This window comes from Apostichopus japonicus, chromosome 23, assembly GCF_037975245.1.
Source record: "Apostichopus japonicus isolate 1M-3 chromosome 23, ASM3797524v1, whole genome shotgun sequence".
Classification (NCBI taxonomy): domain Eukaryota; kingdom Metazoa; phylum Echinodermata; class Holothuroidea; order Aspidochirotida; family Stichopodidae; genus Apostichopus; species Apostichopus japonicus.
The window spans coordinates 17501335-17517542 of record NC_092583.1 but is presented as its reverse complement, the minus strand read 5'-3'; the positions used below and the strand labels follow the sequence as shown (position 1 = coordinate 17517542).

Sequence of the window (16208 nt, the reverse complement as noted above, 5' to 3'; positions counted from 1 at the left end):
CATTCCTAACTTGAGAATGCTCCATATTGAGTTTAAAAGGCCTGTTGTTTTTGTGGAGGTCAAACATCATTTGAGGTCAGGAGGGGTGAATTAAGCTTAAAAATCTTGTAAACTTGACATATGATAAAAAGAAACTTGGATGGTTCTTGTTCTCCCTCAATAATGCGAGTACATGTTGAGATAAAAAAGCATGATACTTTGTTGGACGTCATCCCTCGGTTAAGGCCAGCTGGCAGTGGCATAAATGTTTGTGACCAGCTGTAAACTATGTTGCCTCAAGATGGTAAGTTCTGGCTGGTTCTCATCTTAGAAATGTAATCATTGGCTAACTGCAACTAGGTTGTTGTCATTCAGTTCAATGATCTATTCCTATAATCTTGCGCCATGATTCCTTTCCTTGTTAATTAATTCGTAGGACTATTGTACCTTTAGGTAACCTTTAACAGCATTCAGAGTGAAGATTAAAAGACTACAAAGAACGTTACAATGACAAAATATCCGGTTACACGCGACGTTCATCTATAATGACTGTATACCATCATTTCTCACGAAATAAAGTGTTACAGAAATGCATATTGTAAGATGGAGGAAATTTCTTATGGGTGACCACTTTTTATGTTTAATTTACTGTTTAACGTGATCCTGCAAGTATACTATCATCATGCTCTATATATTTATTTTATTTTGTCATACGTTTTTGCTCGCCTAATTATTTTTCTCCCGTTTTTGTGTAGGTGACCTCACCGTTCTTTTTGTATTTGTTTTTTACCCAGACGGCGGCCCATACAACTGGTTATGACACAGGCCTTTTTAGTACACGTTAAAAAACTCGCATGTTCATGTTGTAAGAAATCAAGCTGCGTTCGAAACAAAGCTGTGATTCGACTAATTCGAAGTGAAGAAGAGGGTTGCAGATTTTCCTACCTTACACAAAAGAAAACGAAACAGAGTGAAAGGAAAACGAACAGAAAAGCCACCGAATTCCAACTCAAGATGGCAGACAATGGGTATGGAAACGTGTTTTTCTTCATATTTTAGGAATAGATTAATCGTTCTTAGGTAAAACTAAAGCTATAGTAGGGTAGAAATGAAGAACCAAGGCTTAGGCCTATCTGTCCTCTTCGTATAATGCGGTAGGCTAGACAATGACTAGGTAAAATTGAACATTTGCGTTTGGTCATCGCGTTAACTTTTGTCTTTAGTTAGAGTGATGAACGCTGATGTCGGAATTGTCCAAATTTTAGTATAATGCTAACGTTAGACTTGGATGCCTTAGATTTTAGACATCACACAAAAGCAGGGAGGAATGAATAATCTTTTTTTTAAGTAAACTAGCCTAGGCTACGTTCGGCTAGCTAAGTTAGAAAACTTAAAATAGACCTAGGCCTAGCTCTGGTAGTATTTTAATAGGCTACTAGGCCTACAGTACTAGGGTTATAGATTATTAAATGCTTAGCCAGGTTAAACCTACCTTATTGCCATTGGTATATCCCTAAGCTAGATAGGCCCAAAACTAAGGCTATAACAAAAGAAATAACTATTGCCAAAAAGTTGCATGAAATTTTTCAGCATAACTTGTGGTACAATTATAGAATACAGGGCCATTCATTAACTCTTCCCAGCATCCAGATGCGCGGATGCGCGGTGTGTCTGTACATGTCCGTACACGTATGACGCCCTCTAAAATTCCATCACGTATTTCATTTTGACTCCGCATCCGCGCATCCACCCCGGGAGTAGGATGGTGACTTCGAAGTTCGGCCACTTAAGACTTAAAACACCCCAAAACTAAATCTTCTGGTCTAAATCACCAGAAAATATACTTCATATGGTGGGAGAATTGTGTTTTAGTACGATACACGGCCAAACTTTCTTTCCTGCAAACTGTTTTCACGTTGTTTTCCAAGAAAATTCTTCGTGATTGTGGAACTGGTATTTCTTGCTAGAGTAAATATTGCGAAGTTCGGACACGCAACCTACAGTGTGGCGCTGGTAAAAATTAGTGGCGCTGTTGCTCTTTCAGTAATTATAACAGACTTCATAGATCTTCGTCATTTTATTGACAAATATGTAAGTAATTTCTTGCACACGGGTCATTTTGGAGAGAAAATAACTGAAGCTTTGTACTTTTTGGTGAAATTTGGCTCTTCCTGTAGGTTTTCATGGTGAAAATCGTGTATTTCTTAGGGTGCCCGAACTTCGCAGTATGGCGAACTTCGCAATACTGACTATACTAGGAAAGGACTTAGATAATTTTCGAAAGTTTCCCCATATACGATATACCATCACGTGTTTCATTTTGACTCTGTATCCGCGCATCCACCCGTGGAGTACTAGGAATGGACTTAAATAATTTTCGAAAGTTTCCCCATATACCATCACGTATTTCATTTTGACTCCGCATCCGCGCATCCACCCCGGGAGTACTAGGAATGGACTTGAATAATTTTCGAAAAGTTGCGACATATACCATCATTTATTTCCAATACTGAAAGTCCCGTATGTACGAAGATATTCCACATCAATAGTGTGTCGTTCTTAAAAGGCCTCCGTACATGTGTGACGCCCTCTAAAATTCCACCACAGAAGTACTAGGAAAGGACTTAGGAAATGTTTGACTCCGCATCCAAGCATCCGCGCATCCACTCAAAAAGAAAGAACTGGGACTTTGACATTTTTTACTCACATACGTACTGGGGTGAGACTGAGCATCCGCGCATCCGGATGCTCAGATAGAATCATCGAGTGGCCCTGTATTCTATAATTACTCCTAACTTGTGGACACATATTTGATTTTTGTTCTTTTGTATTTTCTTGCTTTCAACAGAGATGATGTTGCCACAGCTATTCTTAGAACAAAGTCCAAACCAAACAGACTTGTCGTAGAAGATGCTATAAATGATGACAATTCAGTGGTGTCTTTGTCCCAGGTGGGTAGTTCCTTCCATTGTACTACTACTACTAAACCTGTATGTTCAGCTTCAGTATTAATATATAAGCCAGTCAGTCCCACACAGGTCGCAACAACAGAAACTTAGATGAAACTTATAACTTCTATTGACCGCTGATACCACTAAAGAGGATGCATTCATATATAGTGCCACTAAAGGCTTGAGCTGCTTTCAAAATCTATGAATGAAGGGTTTAAAGGTAAATTTTGTGCTGCTGTGAAATAAAGTAAAGAGTATCCTCTGACCCTTAAAAAGTGCAAAAATTAACCAAAGGTTTTCTTTCTCTTCCTGGAAATGGGAAATGGAGTTGTCAGTCAGAGATTTGCCATCAGGACTACCTTCTCTAGATAGCTTCTTCCTCCACATGCTTTAACATCCCCTTACTGTCCCTTTAACTTGTACGGTCAATTTAAAATGGTTGTTAAGCTTTCATTCCTGTCTTAATATTTGGTATGTAGGCTAAAATGGATGAGCTACAGCTCTTCCGTGGGGACACTGTTATGCTCAAAGGAAAGAAGAGACGAGACACAGTTTGCATCGTCCTCTCAGACGATACCACCGGTGATGACAAGATCCGCATCAACCGAGTCGTCAGAAACAACCTACGAGTCAGACTTGGAGACATAGTCAGGTAGAAATGCTGTTCAGTTTCCTTTGTACTACATGGAGACACAGGTTGAACTGTGATACTGTTACTATGAGATTAATGGTCTTTCATCATTATACAGTTAGAAGTACTATCATACTTTGAGATTCTTGTTTTTTCATCATCACACCGTGAGAAGTTGCTGTATTTTAAGATTAAAATGCGATGGTTCCTATTGTCAAATAACAGATGTTAAGATGCACTCTCCAAATATCTCATTGACTTTGTTAAATTCTAAATAAAATTCTATCTAATTGTGTAAAGTATTCCACAGAGATGTAAAGATTGGTATAAATGTCAGATGATCTGATGGCAGATACTGAAATCTGAAAGTTTTCACTATTGCATAGCTTTGCTCAGTCTGAGCTGGTAAAATGTAATTCCTTTCACTCATTTCATTTACCTTTGTAGAAGCATATAATACTTAATACACAATTTGAGGGTCCAAATGTGAAATCCTTTTCTGTGAATAGACCTATTGCCTTATGGCCAACCTCAACAAATAGATAGAAGCTTGGACAATCAGACAACTGTTTAGAATCAGCTGCCACATGAAGTATATCAGACATGCTGAAGGTTATGAATGATCTTTGTAATGTTGTTATTATTTATTGCTGTTGTGTTCTTTCCATGTCAGTGTTCAAGCCTGCCCGGACGTGAAGTATGGAAAGCGTATCCATGTACTGCCCATTGATGATACTGTGGAGGGAATTACAGGGTGAGTTGACAGGTTGAAAAATGGCTGCTCATCACATTTCAGAGGGCTTAATGCAATCACTATTTTTCATTGGTAGACTTATCACAGAATCTAAACATACAAACTGGGCATACTACATACTACTAGCATACAAACACACATACTGGGCATACTACATACTACCAGCATAAAAACTTACACACTGGGCATACTACTAGCATACAAACTGGGCATACTACATACTACCAGCATACAAAAAGATAGACACTGGACATACTACAGGCATACAAACTGGGCACACTACATACTACTAGCTTACAAACATACAAACTGTGCATACTACTAGCATACAAACACACATACTGGGCATACTACATACTACCAGCATAAAAACTTACACACTGGGCATACTACTAGCATACAAACTGGGCATACTACATACTACCAGAATACAAAAAGATAGACACTGGACATACTACAGGCATACAAACTGGGCACACTACATACTACTAGCTTACAAACATACAAACTGTGCATACTACTAGCATACAAACACACATACTGTGCCTACTATATACTACTAGCATACAAACACACAAACTGGGCATACTACTAGCATACAAACTGGGCACACTACATACTACCAGCATACAAAAAGATAGACACTGGACATACTACAGGCATACAAACTGGGCACACTACATACTACTAGCTTACAACATACAAACTGGGCATACTTCATACTACTAGCTTACAAACATACAAACTGTACATACTACTAGCATACAAACACACATACTGGGCATACTACTAGCATACAAACTGGGCATACTACATACTACCAGAATACAAAAAGATAGACACAGGACATACTACAGGCATACAAATTGGGCACACTACATACTACTAGCTTACAAACATACAAACTGGGCATACTTCATACTACTAGCTTACAAACATACAAACTGTACATACTACTAGCATACAAACACACATACTGGGCATACTACTAGCATACAAACTGGGCATACTACATACTACCAGAATACAAAAAGATAGACACAGGACATACTACAGGCATACAAATTGGGCACACTACATACTACTAGCTTACAAACATACAAACTGGGCATACTTCATACTACTAGCTTACAAACATACAAACTGTACATACTACTAGCATACAAACACACATACTGGGCATACTACTAGCATACAAACTGGGCATACTACATACTACCAGAATACAAACAATTACACACTGGGCATACCACAGGCATACAAATTGGGCACACTACATACTACCAGCTTACAAACATACAAACTGGGCATACTACATACTAAAAGCATACAAACTGGGCATACTACTAGCATACAAACAAACAGACTGGGCATACTACTAGCACACAAGCATACAAACTGGGCATACTACATACTACTAGCATACAAACTAGGCATACTACTAGCATACAAACTGGGCAAACTTTTATTAGGCTACAGTGGCTCCTACTGAGCAGTACTTTATATTCTTTCTTTTCCTTTTCTCCATTGTCTTTGTGCCTTTCATTGTTACATAACAGGTATGGTAAGTTTAACAGAGGTACCTTGTTAACTTGCTCACCAAATGCATTTTATGTCATTTCCACAGGAACCTCTTTGATGTTTTCCTTCGGCCTTACTTTCAAGAGGCATACCGTCCCATTCGTAAGGGAGACATCTTCCTGGTGCGTGGAGGAATGCGTGCAGTGGAGTTTAAGGTCATAGAAACAGATCCAGGCAACTACTGCATAGTAGCTCCAGATACCATGATACACTGTGAAGGAGAACCAATCAAGAGAGAGGTAGGTCAAAATGGAAGGAAAAACATAACGTTAGTGGTGTGAAAGTGATCCCAAATTAAAGAGGAAAGATTGAGGTGATAAGGGAGAAGTATGGGAGGCAGTCTAATCATTAGATGAAGCAGTTTAGTTCTGGTTCTGAAAACACTGCCATCACAACAAAGACAGGCAGAATGTGCTCACATAAGTGGTGAGATTATTCAGTGCTCTGCAAAGGTTACTATTACCTCACTGACTAATAAATTAGTTTTATAACATGTTGAAAGTATTATATATATTTGTATTTCTCGTTAGGAAGAGGAGGAGAACTTGAATGAGGTCGGTTATGATGACATTGGCGGTTGCCGTAAGCAGTTAGCCCAGATCAAAGAGATGGTGGAGCTGCCTCTTAGGCATCCCTCTCTCTTCAAAGCAATCGGTGTAAAGGTAAGCACGCTGATCAATAGCCCTATGACAATCACTACAGACATATGTCTTACAATATCTGTGTTGATATCTCAAGGGTCAAACTCAATAGTTACCAGCCACTTAAGGTTAAAAGTTGAGAGGGATTCAGCCTTGAAACAACCTTTAGCTTGTTAGTTTTAACTAGCACTTTGGGAAAATAAATCGATCGTGTTAAAAGTTTAAATTAGAGAAACTGTTCTTCCTTTGTTTATGGTTAAAATGCTGGAGTAGAGACCCTGGGGGGGGGGTGTCAAAATGGGTGTATGAATCAAGGTAGATATACAGATTGAATTAAGGAGCAGAATCCTTCCACTGATTAAATAGTCAGGTTTGAAGCATTCTGGATCAGTGTTTACAGTCTATCATCTGTCTTTCCTTTTAATATGTAACACTGTAGGCTGTAAATTTGAACAGGTTGACTTACATGATATCAAATCATACCTACATGTGTGCTTTCTCCTTTAGCCTCCAAGAGGTATACTGTTGTACGGACCTCCAGGTGTTGGAAAGACTTTGATCGCTAGAGCAGTGGCCAACGAAACAGGAGCTTTCTTCTTTCTGATCAATGGTAAGCAGTCATTTTGAGCTGTTAGTTGTGTTATGAAGTTGACTAAAATGCCTTGTTATTCATGAAAAAGAGGAATAAAAAATGTGAGTATCTCACACAATCTTGATGATGATTTTAAGTTTAAAAATGTTTGAAATAGTTATTTAGATGCTACTGTGCCCTTACAACTAAACAGTGAGGTTGGTCTTGGGAGTATTGTGCAGTTTGAAATCCAACATTGAGGATTATCTTTCATCGTGATTAATGTTGCAGTCACTCAGCATGGTCTCCTGATTCATAGGAAGCCACAGTAAAAACATGCTGTTGATGTCCTCTAATGTTTTCATCAGTTATCTATACAAGTCCAGAACTCTGGTTCCAAGAGGATGAAATGTTTTGAATTTTGTTTGTGGTTAGTGATCAGATACAGCCATGAATGTGAAAGGTGTTTATTTTGAGCATTGGCTGTTATGTTTGACTTACAGGACCAGAGATAATGAGTAAACTGGCAGGTGATTCCGAGTCTAATCTGAGGAAGGCATTTGAAGAAGCTGAGAAGAACTCCCCAGCTATAATCTTCATCGATGAATTGGATTCAATCGCACCAAAGAGAGAGAAGGTAATAAACAAGTCAGAGCTCTAAGATTTAGTTTATTCCTGTTCTCTTCAAAAGCTTTTTCAAACATGAAGCATGAAACAGATTGTACAAAACACCAGAAAAGCCCCAGAAGGGCATGTGACAACCTAGTCTATGTGGACTTGGTCAGGCAAGAGAAAACAAGTCAACATGCACATAGACAAGCAAGGGTTCCCTTTGTCCTGGTCCTTACGACCCAACCCATCTTTAATGCTGTTCAGCTAATATATTGTATTTGATCAAAGTGCTTACCATGTACGGTTTGTCATTCCAGACACATGGTGAGGTCGAACGTAGGATTGTCTCACAGCTTTTGACATTGATGGATGGACTCAAGCAAAGGGCACAGGTCATCGTTATGGCAGCTACCAACAGACCAAACAGCATTGATGGTGCTCTGCGCCGTTTTGGTAGGTTCTGTGTGTTTTATTCAAATTTATTTCTCATATGTGGCAATGTCAAATTGAAACTGGATTAATTGATATAGCTTGTCTTGTTTTGGTACTAGCTTTAGGTTACCATGTTTCATTTCTGCACGATTTACCTAAAGCAGCTTATGCAATTACATCCACAAACAATGTGATGTGTATTTCATCTTAATGAGAATATAGCAATTACCATCCCTCATTAGTTGGCAGGTTGTATCAGCTTAGATAGTGCAGTGTCAGGAAGTGTCTCTGTGTCAAACCTTCTTTCTATTTGTTTATAAAGTGTTACAGGCATATTTCAGATTTCATGCTGTGATGTTAATGCAACATCCTAACAAGATATTTTGTGCACAGGTATTTGTGCCATGGTGGATGTTGCTGAGGCAACAGAGCCAAGTTTTGTGCATAGGGGTTACCCATCTCAGGTTGGTTGATCGCAATGAGTTTATTGAGTACAAAAACACTGCAGCATTCCCACTATTGTGGATGAACACTAGGTTGTGATCAATTTGCATCAAGGTGTGTGACCATCTTTGCTTCTCCAGTCTCATGTTGCTAGCTGTTGGTTGGTTTTCAACACTGTAAATCACACAGATTGCATTTCAGTACAACACCACTGAATATAACAAGCCTATAATGACCAGTTTCAGATTGAAAGTGGTAAAGGAATGCCAGCCACAAGAGTTATGTTCGTACAACAATGAGAATACCATAAAGCATCCTTATTTCTCGTAGGCTGATGACGTTTTCAGGGAATCACAAGTCCTTGATTTCACTGTGGTGCTATTTTTGCTTTACTGTCAGTTTTTAGGTGATATTATATTGTTTTATGTGTTTCCTCTCAGGACGATTTGACCGTGAGATTGACATTGGCATCCCAGATGCTACCGGTCGGTTAGAGATTCTGAGAATCCACACCAAGAATATGAAACTTGCTGAAGATGTGGATTTGGAACAAGTAAGCATATCCTTAGTTACCTTATAATTCACATATTAATGAAATGTGTTTTTACCAATTGAGACCATCATTGAAATAAATGTGCAGAAGGCATGGTATGTGTTAGCAGTATTGACTTTCTTACAAATATTACCTTGAAAGGAAATACAATAAACCTGTACTAAAACTATGGCTAACTCAAAAAAGGTGTGATACAATTTGCAATTCTTGCAAAGTTGATTGGATTGTTTGTGTTATCAAGTTTGGAAAATAATACATACGGGTCGCTTGTCTTGAACTAGGTCGCAAATGAGACCCACGGCCATGTCGGTTCCGATCTGGCTGCGCTATGCTCTGAAGCTGCACTTCAACAGATTAGGAACAAGATGGACGTGATTGATCTGGAGGACGATACCATTGATGCAGAGGTCATGGATTCTTTGGCCGTCACCATGGACGACTTCAGGGTATGGTCTTCTGTCCTTTTCTCTGTATTGATCATTAATGAACCTCTGATTGGTTTACGTGCTGAAACTCATCATTTGTATTTCTGAACTTCAGAGTCAGGTGTCAAAGCAACTAGTTAATTTTGATACAAAAAATAATTGATGCAGTCATTATCCATTCACCAGTAATATGGAACCCTCCCCCCCTTTTTTTAAGTTGATACAATGATTGAATATTGTCAGTGATCATTACTTTGTGTGTACATACCTCTGCTGCAACTGGGGCTGATGAGTTTCTCAACATCAGTTTCATTTTCAAGGAGAGGGAAAAATATACAGTCTTCATGCTTACCTCAGTCAAGAGTGCTATTCTTACCCCACTTTGACTGTCATTGGGCTGAAGAACATTAGTTCCCTCTGTAAAAGATTGAGTTTTCTCACTTCCTGAAGAGAAGTTCCATATTTCAGGTCAACTGTAGTAGACTACCATAATTCAAGAAATTAAGATATGTTCATTCTGTCAGGTTGTAGTACAGTCAGTCAGTCAGGTTGTATTACAGTGTAAGTTTAGAATATATTTGTGGCACTGGTAACAGAGATGTTGGTAGGAGGACGGAGGAAGCGGAAGGTGTAAGAGGAGGCAGACAGGAACAGAATTTAAATTCTGTTTGAAATTTTGGCATCAAGTAAGCCATCTTGCTACTTTTGTAGTCCAATGGCTGTAGATGCCATGGCTGGAACTAAGATCTTGACCTTTCACCTCCATTTTCATCTCACCTTGAAATTGGTACAGTGCTCAGTATTTTACACTGACGATGCTGCTTTCTTGTCTCAATCCATTACGGTGGATAATGTCAGATTTGTAAAATCTTCTTAAAATATTAATATAAAAAATTGATTACAAGACATCGGCCTTTTGTACAAAACAGTTTGCTCTTGGAAAGAGCAGCCCAAGTGCTCTGAGGGAGACAGTGGTAGAGGTACCAAATGTGTCCTGGGATGACATTGGTGGTCTCGAGAATGTCAAACAAGAACTCCAGGAGCTGGTGCAGTACCCAGTGGAACATCCAGAAAAGTACCTCAAGTTTGGCATGACACCCAGCAAAGGAGTCCTCTTCTATGGTCCACCGGGATGCGGTAAGACCCTCCTAGCCAAAGCCATCGCCAACGAATGTCAGGCAAATTTCATCAGTATCAAAGGACCAGAACTGTTGACTATGTGGTTTGGAGAGTCAGAGGCTAACGTCAGGGATGTGTTTGATAAGGTTAGTTTGACCACAGTTTTGTATGTCTAATGTTCAATAAGTCTTTAGTTGACTATCGTTAGCAACTGTGCTCTGAGAAAGCCTACGTCCTTGTTTTTGTTTTCCAGTCGACCATAACCTACTCTATCATTCTCTCAACCATGTTACCTTCTTTAACACTATAGGCAAGGCAAGCTGCCCCATGTGTCCTCTTCTTTGATGAGTTGGACTCCATCGCCAAGTCTCGAGGCGGCAATATAGGAGATGCAGGTGGTGCATCAGACAGGGTCATTAACCAAGTCCTCACAGAGATGGATGGTATGGGTTCAAAGAAGAATGTCTTCATCATCGGTGCAACAAACAGGTGAGCTGACCCCAATCTTGAATCAAGAAAGGGCATTGGTCTGGTTAGAGCATCACACTTTAAACAAAGCCATCCGCATTAACTTGTTCAAAATGATCAATTTTGTTCATTTCGTTTTTGCACAGAAAGATAAATAGTAGTGACATAAAAGTAATCATTTTAATTGCAAGTGTACTTGTCACCTCATTCAATATTTCCTTTATGTGTACCTGGTCTTGCTCTGGAGTATATCAGTCAACATTGCTCTGACCAAATTTACTTTGTATCACATTCTTCTCGTTTGCGTGGACTGTCTCTCTCATAGTAATTTATTTACGTACCAATTCCATTCTCAGACCAGACATTGTTGATCCAGCTATACTAAGACCGGGACGTCTTGATCAGCTGATATACATTCCCTTACCCGATGAGCCATCTCGTGTATCCATTCTGAAGGCCAACCTCAGGAAATCCCCAATTGCTGAGGTAGGTTCAGTCTGCCTAATTAACAGGGTTTACCAATTGTGGCCAGGAAAATTAAGTTCTGGAAAAATGGTGGATATATGTTGTAACTTAGTAGCTGAGTGCACTAAATTGCTTAATGTTTGTGGGAGGAGAAGGGGGGGGGGGGGGTTCCACAGTGTCTTACACGGAACTGTCAACAATGAGGTCACCTGCTAAGGGATCCGTGTCACTATGCATTTAATGGGTCTCTGTACTAATGAACTCTGACCCTCCTCTGCTTGATTGTATGGGATACCAGCTCTGTCCACAGATATTTATTCTTAATCACCTCACTTTTCAATCTTGGGTTAGAGAGACTTTTCACTGTCTCCTGTTAAACTATGGTGACGTTCATGCTTTCAGCATAGCATGAAATAGGAAGACCCAGTTGTCTCAGCAACATTGTTTCACATTTCCTTTCAGGGTGTTGACTTGATATATCTGGCTAAAGTCACCAATGGATTCAGTGGAGCAGACTTAACAGAGATCTGTCAGAGAGCCTGTAAACTCGCCATCAGGCAGAGTATTGAAGAAGAGATCAGGAAACAGCGTGAACGAAGAGACAATCCTGACCTGGATATGGTAATGACAAGGACTTGAAATATGTGCTTGTTGGTCCTAGAGTAGTTTGGGAAGGAGAGTTCCATGCTGGTCCAGGGGTTGGGGGACCCTTTCTTTCTCATGATGCAGTTACAAGTAGTTTGGTGAGAAAAAGCTATATACGTCACAAGTCTGTTCAAACCAATCTCATACCCCAGTCCCCCCCCCCACCCCTCATAAGTGTTGCAAGAGTTCATTTTGCTTACCATTTATGTAAATTCTTAGCAAGCAAAGGAAAAGATAATTATTTAAGCAATTATGCTTGTAGCAACTCCCAAGTGCTTCCCAAGTAACTGTGGTTTCTCAAAATTCAAATGTTGTTGTTTTTGTTCTAGGAGATTGAAGATGATGAAGACCCTGTCCCAGAAATCACCAAGGATCACTTTGTTGAGGCCATGAAGTTTGCCAGACGATCTGTCAGTGACAACGACATCCGAAAGTATGAAATGTTTGCACAGACGTTACAACAGAGCAGAGGCTTTGGAACAAATTTCAGGTGAGCCCTAACTGTAACCCTACCAACCAAAGAGTGCAGCCAACACTGCCTGATACTAATTAATCAATGTAACATATTGTTTGGGGGAATCCAATCACAAACTTGTGGTAATATAAATGTTTATGTTGCTTATTTTGGGAAGTCGCAACTATGTCGGGTCTTTTGAATTTCATTTGGGTGATTATGTAAGCTTTGAGGTGATTGATTGGTAAATATGGTATGAAATTCCTTGAATCCCTCCGGGCATACTGGAGCTGAAGAGTCACTATATCAGTTCCTTCTGCTAGTAGAGGGGAAAAAATGTCTTCATGCTTACCTCAGTCAAGAGTGTTATAACCCACTTTGACTGTCATTGGGCTGAAGAACAACGGAAAGAATCATATTGTAGGGTTGTATCAACTGGCTGTTCCACAGAGGTAGAGTCATAGACAAGTGCATTGTCTGTTATGGCCCTGTGTATGCAAAGAAGCAACTCACCCATTTACAATTAACTCATCTGTAATCTGTCCAAAGGAGGCCTGATTGGAGGTAGTGAAAGGAGAATCCCTAGTAAACATAAGAGAAAGAAAACATCACTTCTACAGACAAGTGTTCATGACTGAGGAGGTTGTGATTATTGTTGTCATGTTGGGATGGATGTAAATTTGGGAGAAACCAGAATTAAATTTCAAAATTTGCAGCTTAATTTCCAGACAGCTAATCAGATATACTGGGCATAATTTAAATTGTTGGAAGGTGTGCGTTGTTAGCATTTTTTTTATCTTGTGGAAAGAACTTTTTTTTAAGGACATGTCTTTTACAGAGGTTCTCATCAAACCAATGTCAGAGACCTGTTAGCAGTGTCATCGTTTGAAATCTAACGTTTATCACTCGTCTTTTATGATTCAGATTTCCAGATGAAGCAAGTGCAGGAGGACCTGCACCCGCCTCTGGTTCAGGCGGGGGTGGCAACTTTAACAATGATGACGGAGATGAAGATTTATACAGCTAAACAGAATTAGATTGTTTCTGACCAGCAAGATCCTAGACTGTTAATATATATACTGGAGAAAGATATCCCAATGGGAGATCAGAGTTTGCTATGGAGATTATCTTTATTAGTGTTAAAAAAACTTTGATTTTTGAAGAGATGAATAAGATAAATACTGTTCTCATTGTAAAAAAAAAAACGTTGCTGAAACTTTCGTAATTAACTGCTAAACTGCAGCTCTGATGGTAGACAAGTGTGAATATAGAAGCAGATGGCACCAATAACTTGCTGGATAAAATGTCTCAAGGTTTTAAATGACTATCTTGTTAATACTGTAAAGCCCCTTTCGGAAATTTATTGACTCAGAAAAGAACAAGTTACCCCAGTTTATATACGAATCTTATATCTGGCAAAATATTTCCAGCACAAGATTAAAATCGATTTTTTTTCCCCTTAATTTTTATACTGCTCAACTGCAGTACTTGAAACAGACATGAGTTGTATGGCTTCAGAATTATCATGATTTTTACACTATTGTTCCGACATACTTTGGTCCAGTGAGCTATAGTGATTAAACCACTTTTGTAAGCTGAATGAGTATTCCAGGGTCCGAGATGTATGGTGCAATGAATGGTAAAACCCTCTCAGGATCCAGTTTATATTTCATAGTGCAAGGTTATGTTGCCTTAAGAGAAGAGAGTTCTGAGTTAATGCTCTAAGAATGCAACTCACAAGTGGTAGTTAAAGGTAGCGACCGTTCATTGGGTAACCTAGTGGCAAGGTTATTGTGGATAATCTTGGTGTTTATAATGAGCTAAAGTTTGTCGATATGTGATGGTGAGTTTTGAAAATCACATATTCTATGTGCCATCCGCTTGAAACATGTGAATAATGGTCAAAAGTCACTTTCTATTGTTAGATATATTACACACTCTAATTTAGATCAGCTGTTTTATTATTATATTTATTATGATTATCCATCTTTAAGTTTGTACTGCCAGAGGGCTCAATGAAGTGTTAAAACAATCAACAGTATCTTATAAATCCACACTGAATAGAAAGCTACTGAGATTGAAATTTCTGGGAAACTTTGCAGCAGAATGACTGTACTACTCTGATAAATTCTTCAAATTTCATTGCTGTTATTTCATTAGGGTATCGATTAAGAAAACTGACAACTTCAAGGTTACCTACCGCATCCATATCACAGAGATCATTGATGTCTTACCAAACAAAACAAGGCTTTAAAAATGTTATTAATCTTGCTTTTAGGTGTCCTGAAAGATATTGTTGCTCACAGTGTAGTCATGTTTAAAAAAATGACAATATTGAAAAGATGATAAGCAATAAAATGCTGAAGTCACAATATTAAACAAAGAACTATGCTTTGAAACTTATTTATAAGGACAATATGACTGCCTTTTGTTTAAGTAACTGCTGATTAATTACATCCCAAGAATTAAAAGAAGAATAACAGTTGTAGTCTGAAGCTTTCTTAAAATAATTGTTCATTTCATTAATTCTTTGGTTTCAAGTTTTATGCCAAAGTTGCAATTTTTTTCTGTCTTTATTTGTTAATCTTTATCTTCTTTACATAATAAATAATATTTAAAATAAAAAATTGTCATGATGAAGACACTTTCTGAGAATGTATTTGTGATACCATAACTTTACATAACATGTATCTGTAGGAATCACAATATCAGAGCCTGAATGGATTCGGGGAGGGGTGGGAGAGGTGGGGTGGGGGGGGGACAAGTGAGTGAGGGTTTAAGGAGACAGGCCTCAGACTGGTGTGGACTTGTAGTGACTCATCTCTTTTGATAATTTAATAATGAACAGTTAGTTAATGGATTCACATTCACAATGTGTAAGTAAGCTGTACATGTCATGCTTAGTGCATAGGTTTGACTACAATTTGTACAGTGTGTTGCTCATGTTGTGAACTAATAAATGTTAACACTTTGCAAGTGTCCAGACTTCTTCATATTTTTTTCTTTCATGCACTATTTCAATATTTCAAAGTTCTCAGGAATCCTCATCATTACAGGTTTTGACTATGATATTTTACAACTCATTTACACAAGCTACCTGCTCTATACATCTGAGAGGGTAGGAGTGAGATGACCAATGATAACTTGGATATATTTATTATTCCAAGTTGTTTGATAAACTGTTGCAAGTTTTGCAACAAAGAACATCCACCTAGATGCTTTCATATGTAGATTTTCTACTTCTTGAAAACTTAATGAACTAATCAATATCCAGGGTCTCCCAAGGTTGGTTCTAACATTTTGAGTCAATGGATCACGATTTATAGTATACTTTTGTTGAAGTGCCCTTGCTCCCATTCTTGAACCAGGACCCCTGAAACCTAGGTCATGTCACTTTTGTAATGGAAAATGGATAGAAAAACCCACTGCCATAAATAGAGGCACATACTTGTGTTCTATAACAGGGGGACTAACTAGAAGATG

At 38.7% G+C, this 16208-nt stretch overlaps 1 protein-coding gene across 2 annotated transcripts; it reads left to right on the top strand.

Moving 5' to 3' along the window:
- Positions 1-509: 509 nt before the first annotated feature.
- Positions 510-15701, top strand: LOC139965006 (transitional endoplasmic reticulum ATPase). 2 transcript variants are annotated; one of them, XM_071967148.1, is made up of 18 exons: positions 510-577; positions 774-1007; positions 2828-2930; positions 3410-3582; positions 4235-4315; positions 5943-6135; positions 6427-6558; positions 7045-7147; positions 7612-7745; positions 8038-8173; positions 9037-9149; positions 9431-9595; positions 10504-10839; positions 11004-11182; positions 11518-11647; positions 12089-12247; positions 12601-12761; positions 13650-15701. In XM_071967148.1, exons 1-18 carry the CDS (start codon positions 525-527, stop codon positions 13750-13752), a joined length of 2688 nt encoding a protein of 895 aa, XP_071823249.1. In that variant the 5' UTR covers positions 510-524; the 3' UTR covers positions 13753-15701. The 2 variants fall into 2 exon arrangements, with proteins under 2 accessions (XP_071823249.1, XP_071823250.1); XM_071967149.1 differs by having other exon boundaries at positions 568-602.
- The last annotated feature ends 507 nt before the right edge of the window (positions 15702-16208 follow it).

Excerpts from the sequence above, each read along its gene's own strand:
- LOC139965006 (XM_071967148.1), top strand. The coding sequence starts at position 525 with ATGACTGTATACCATCATTTCTCACGAAATAAAGTGTTACAGAAATGC. Across the intron at positions 7,148-7,611 it reads TTTCTTCTTTCTGATCAATG|GACCAGAGATAATGAGTAAA; the intron begins GTAAGCAGTCAT and ends TTTGACTTACAG. Across the intron at positions 7,746-8,037 it reads TCGCACCAAAGAGAGAGAAG|ACACATGGTGAGGTCGAACG; the intron begins GTAATAAACAAG and ends TTGTCATTCCAG.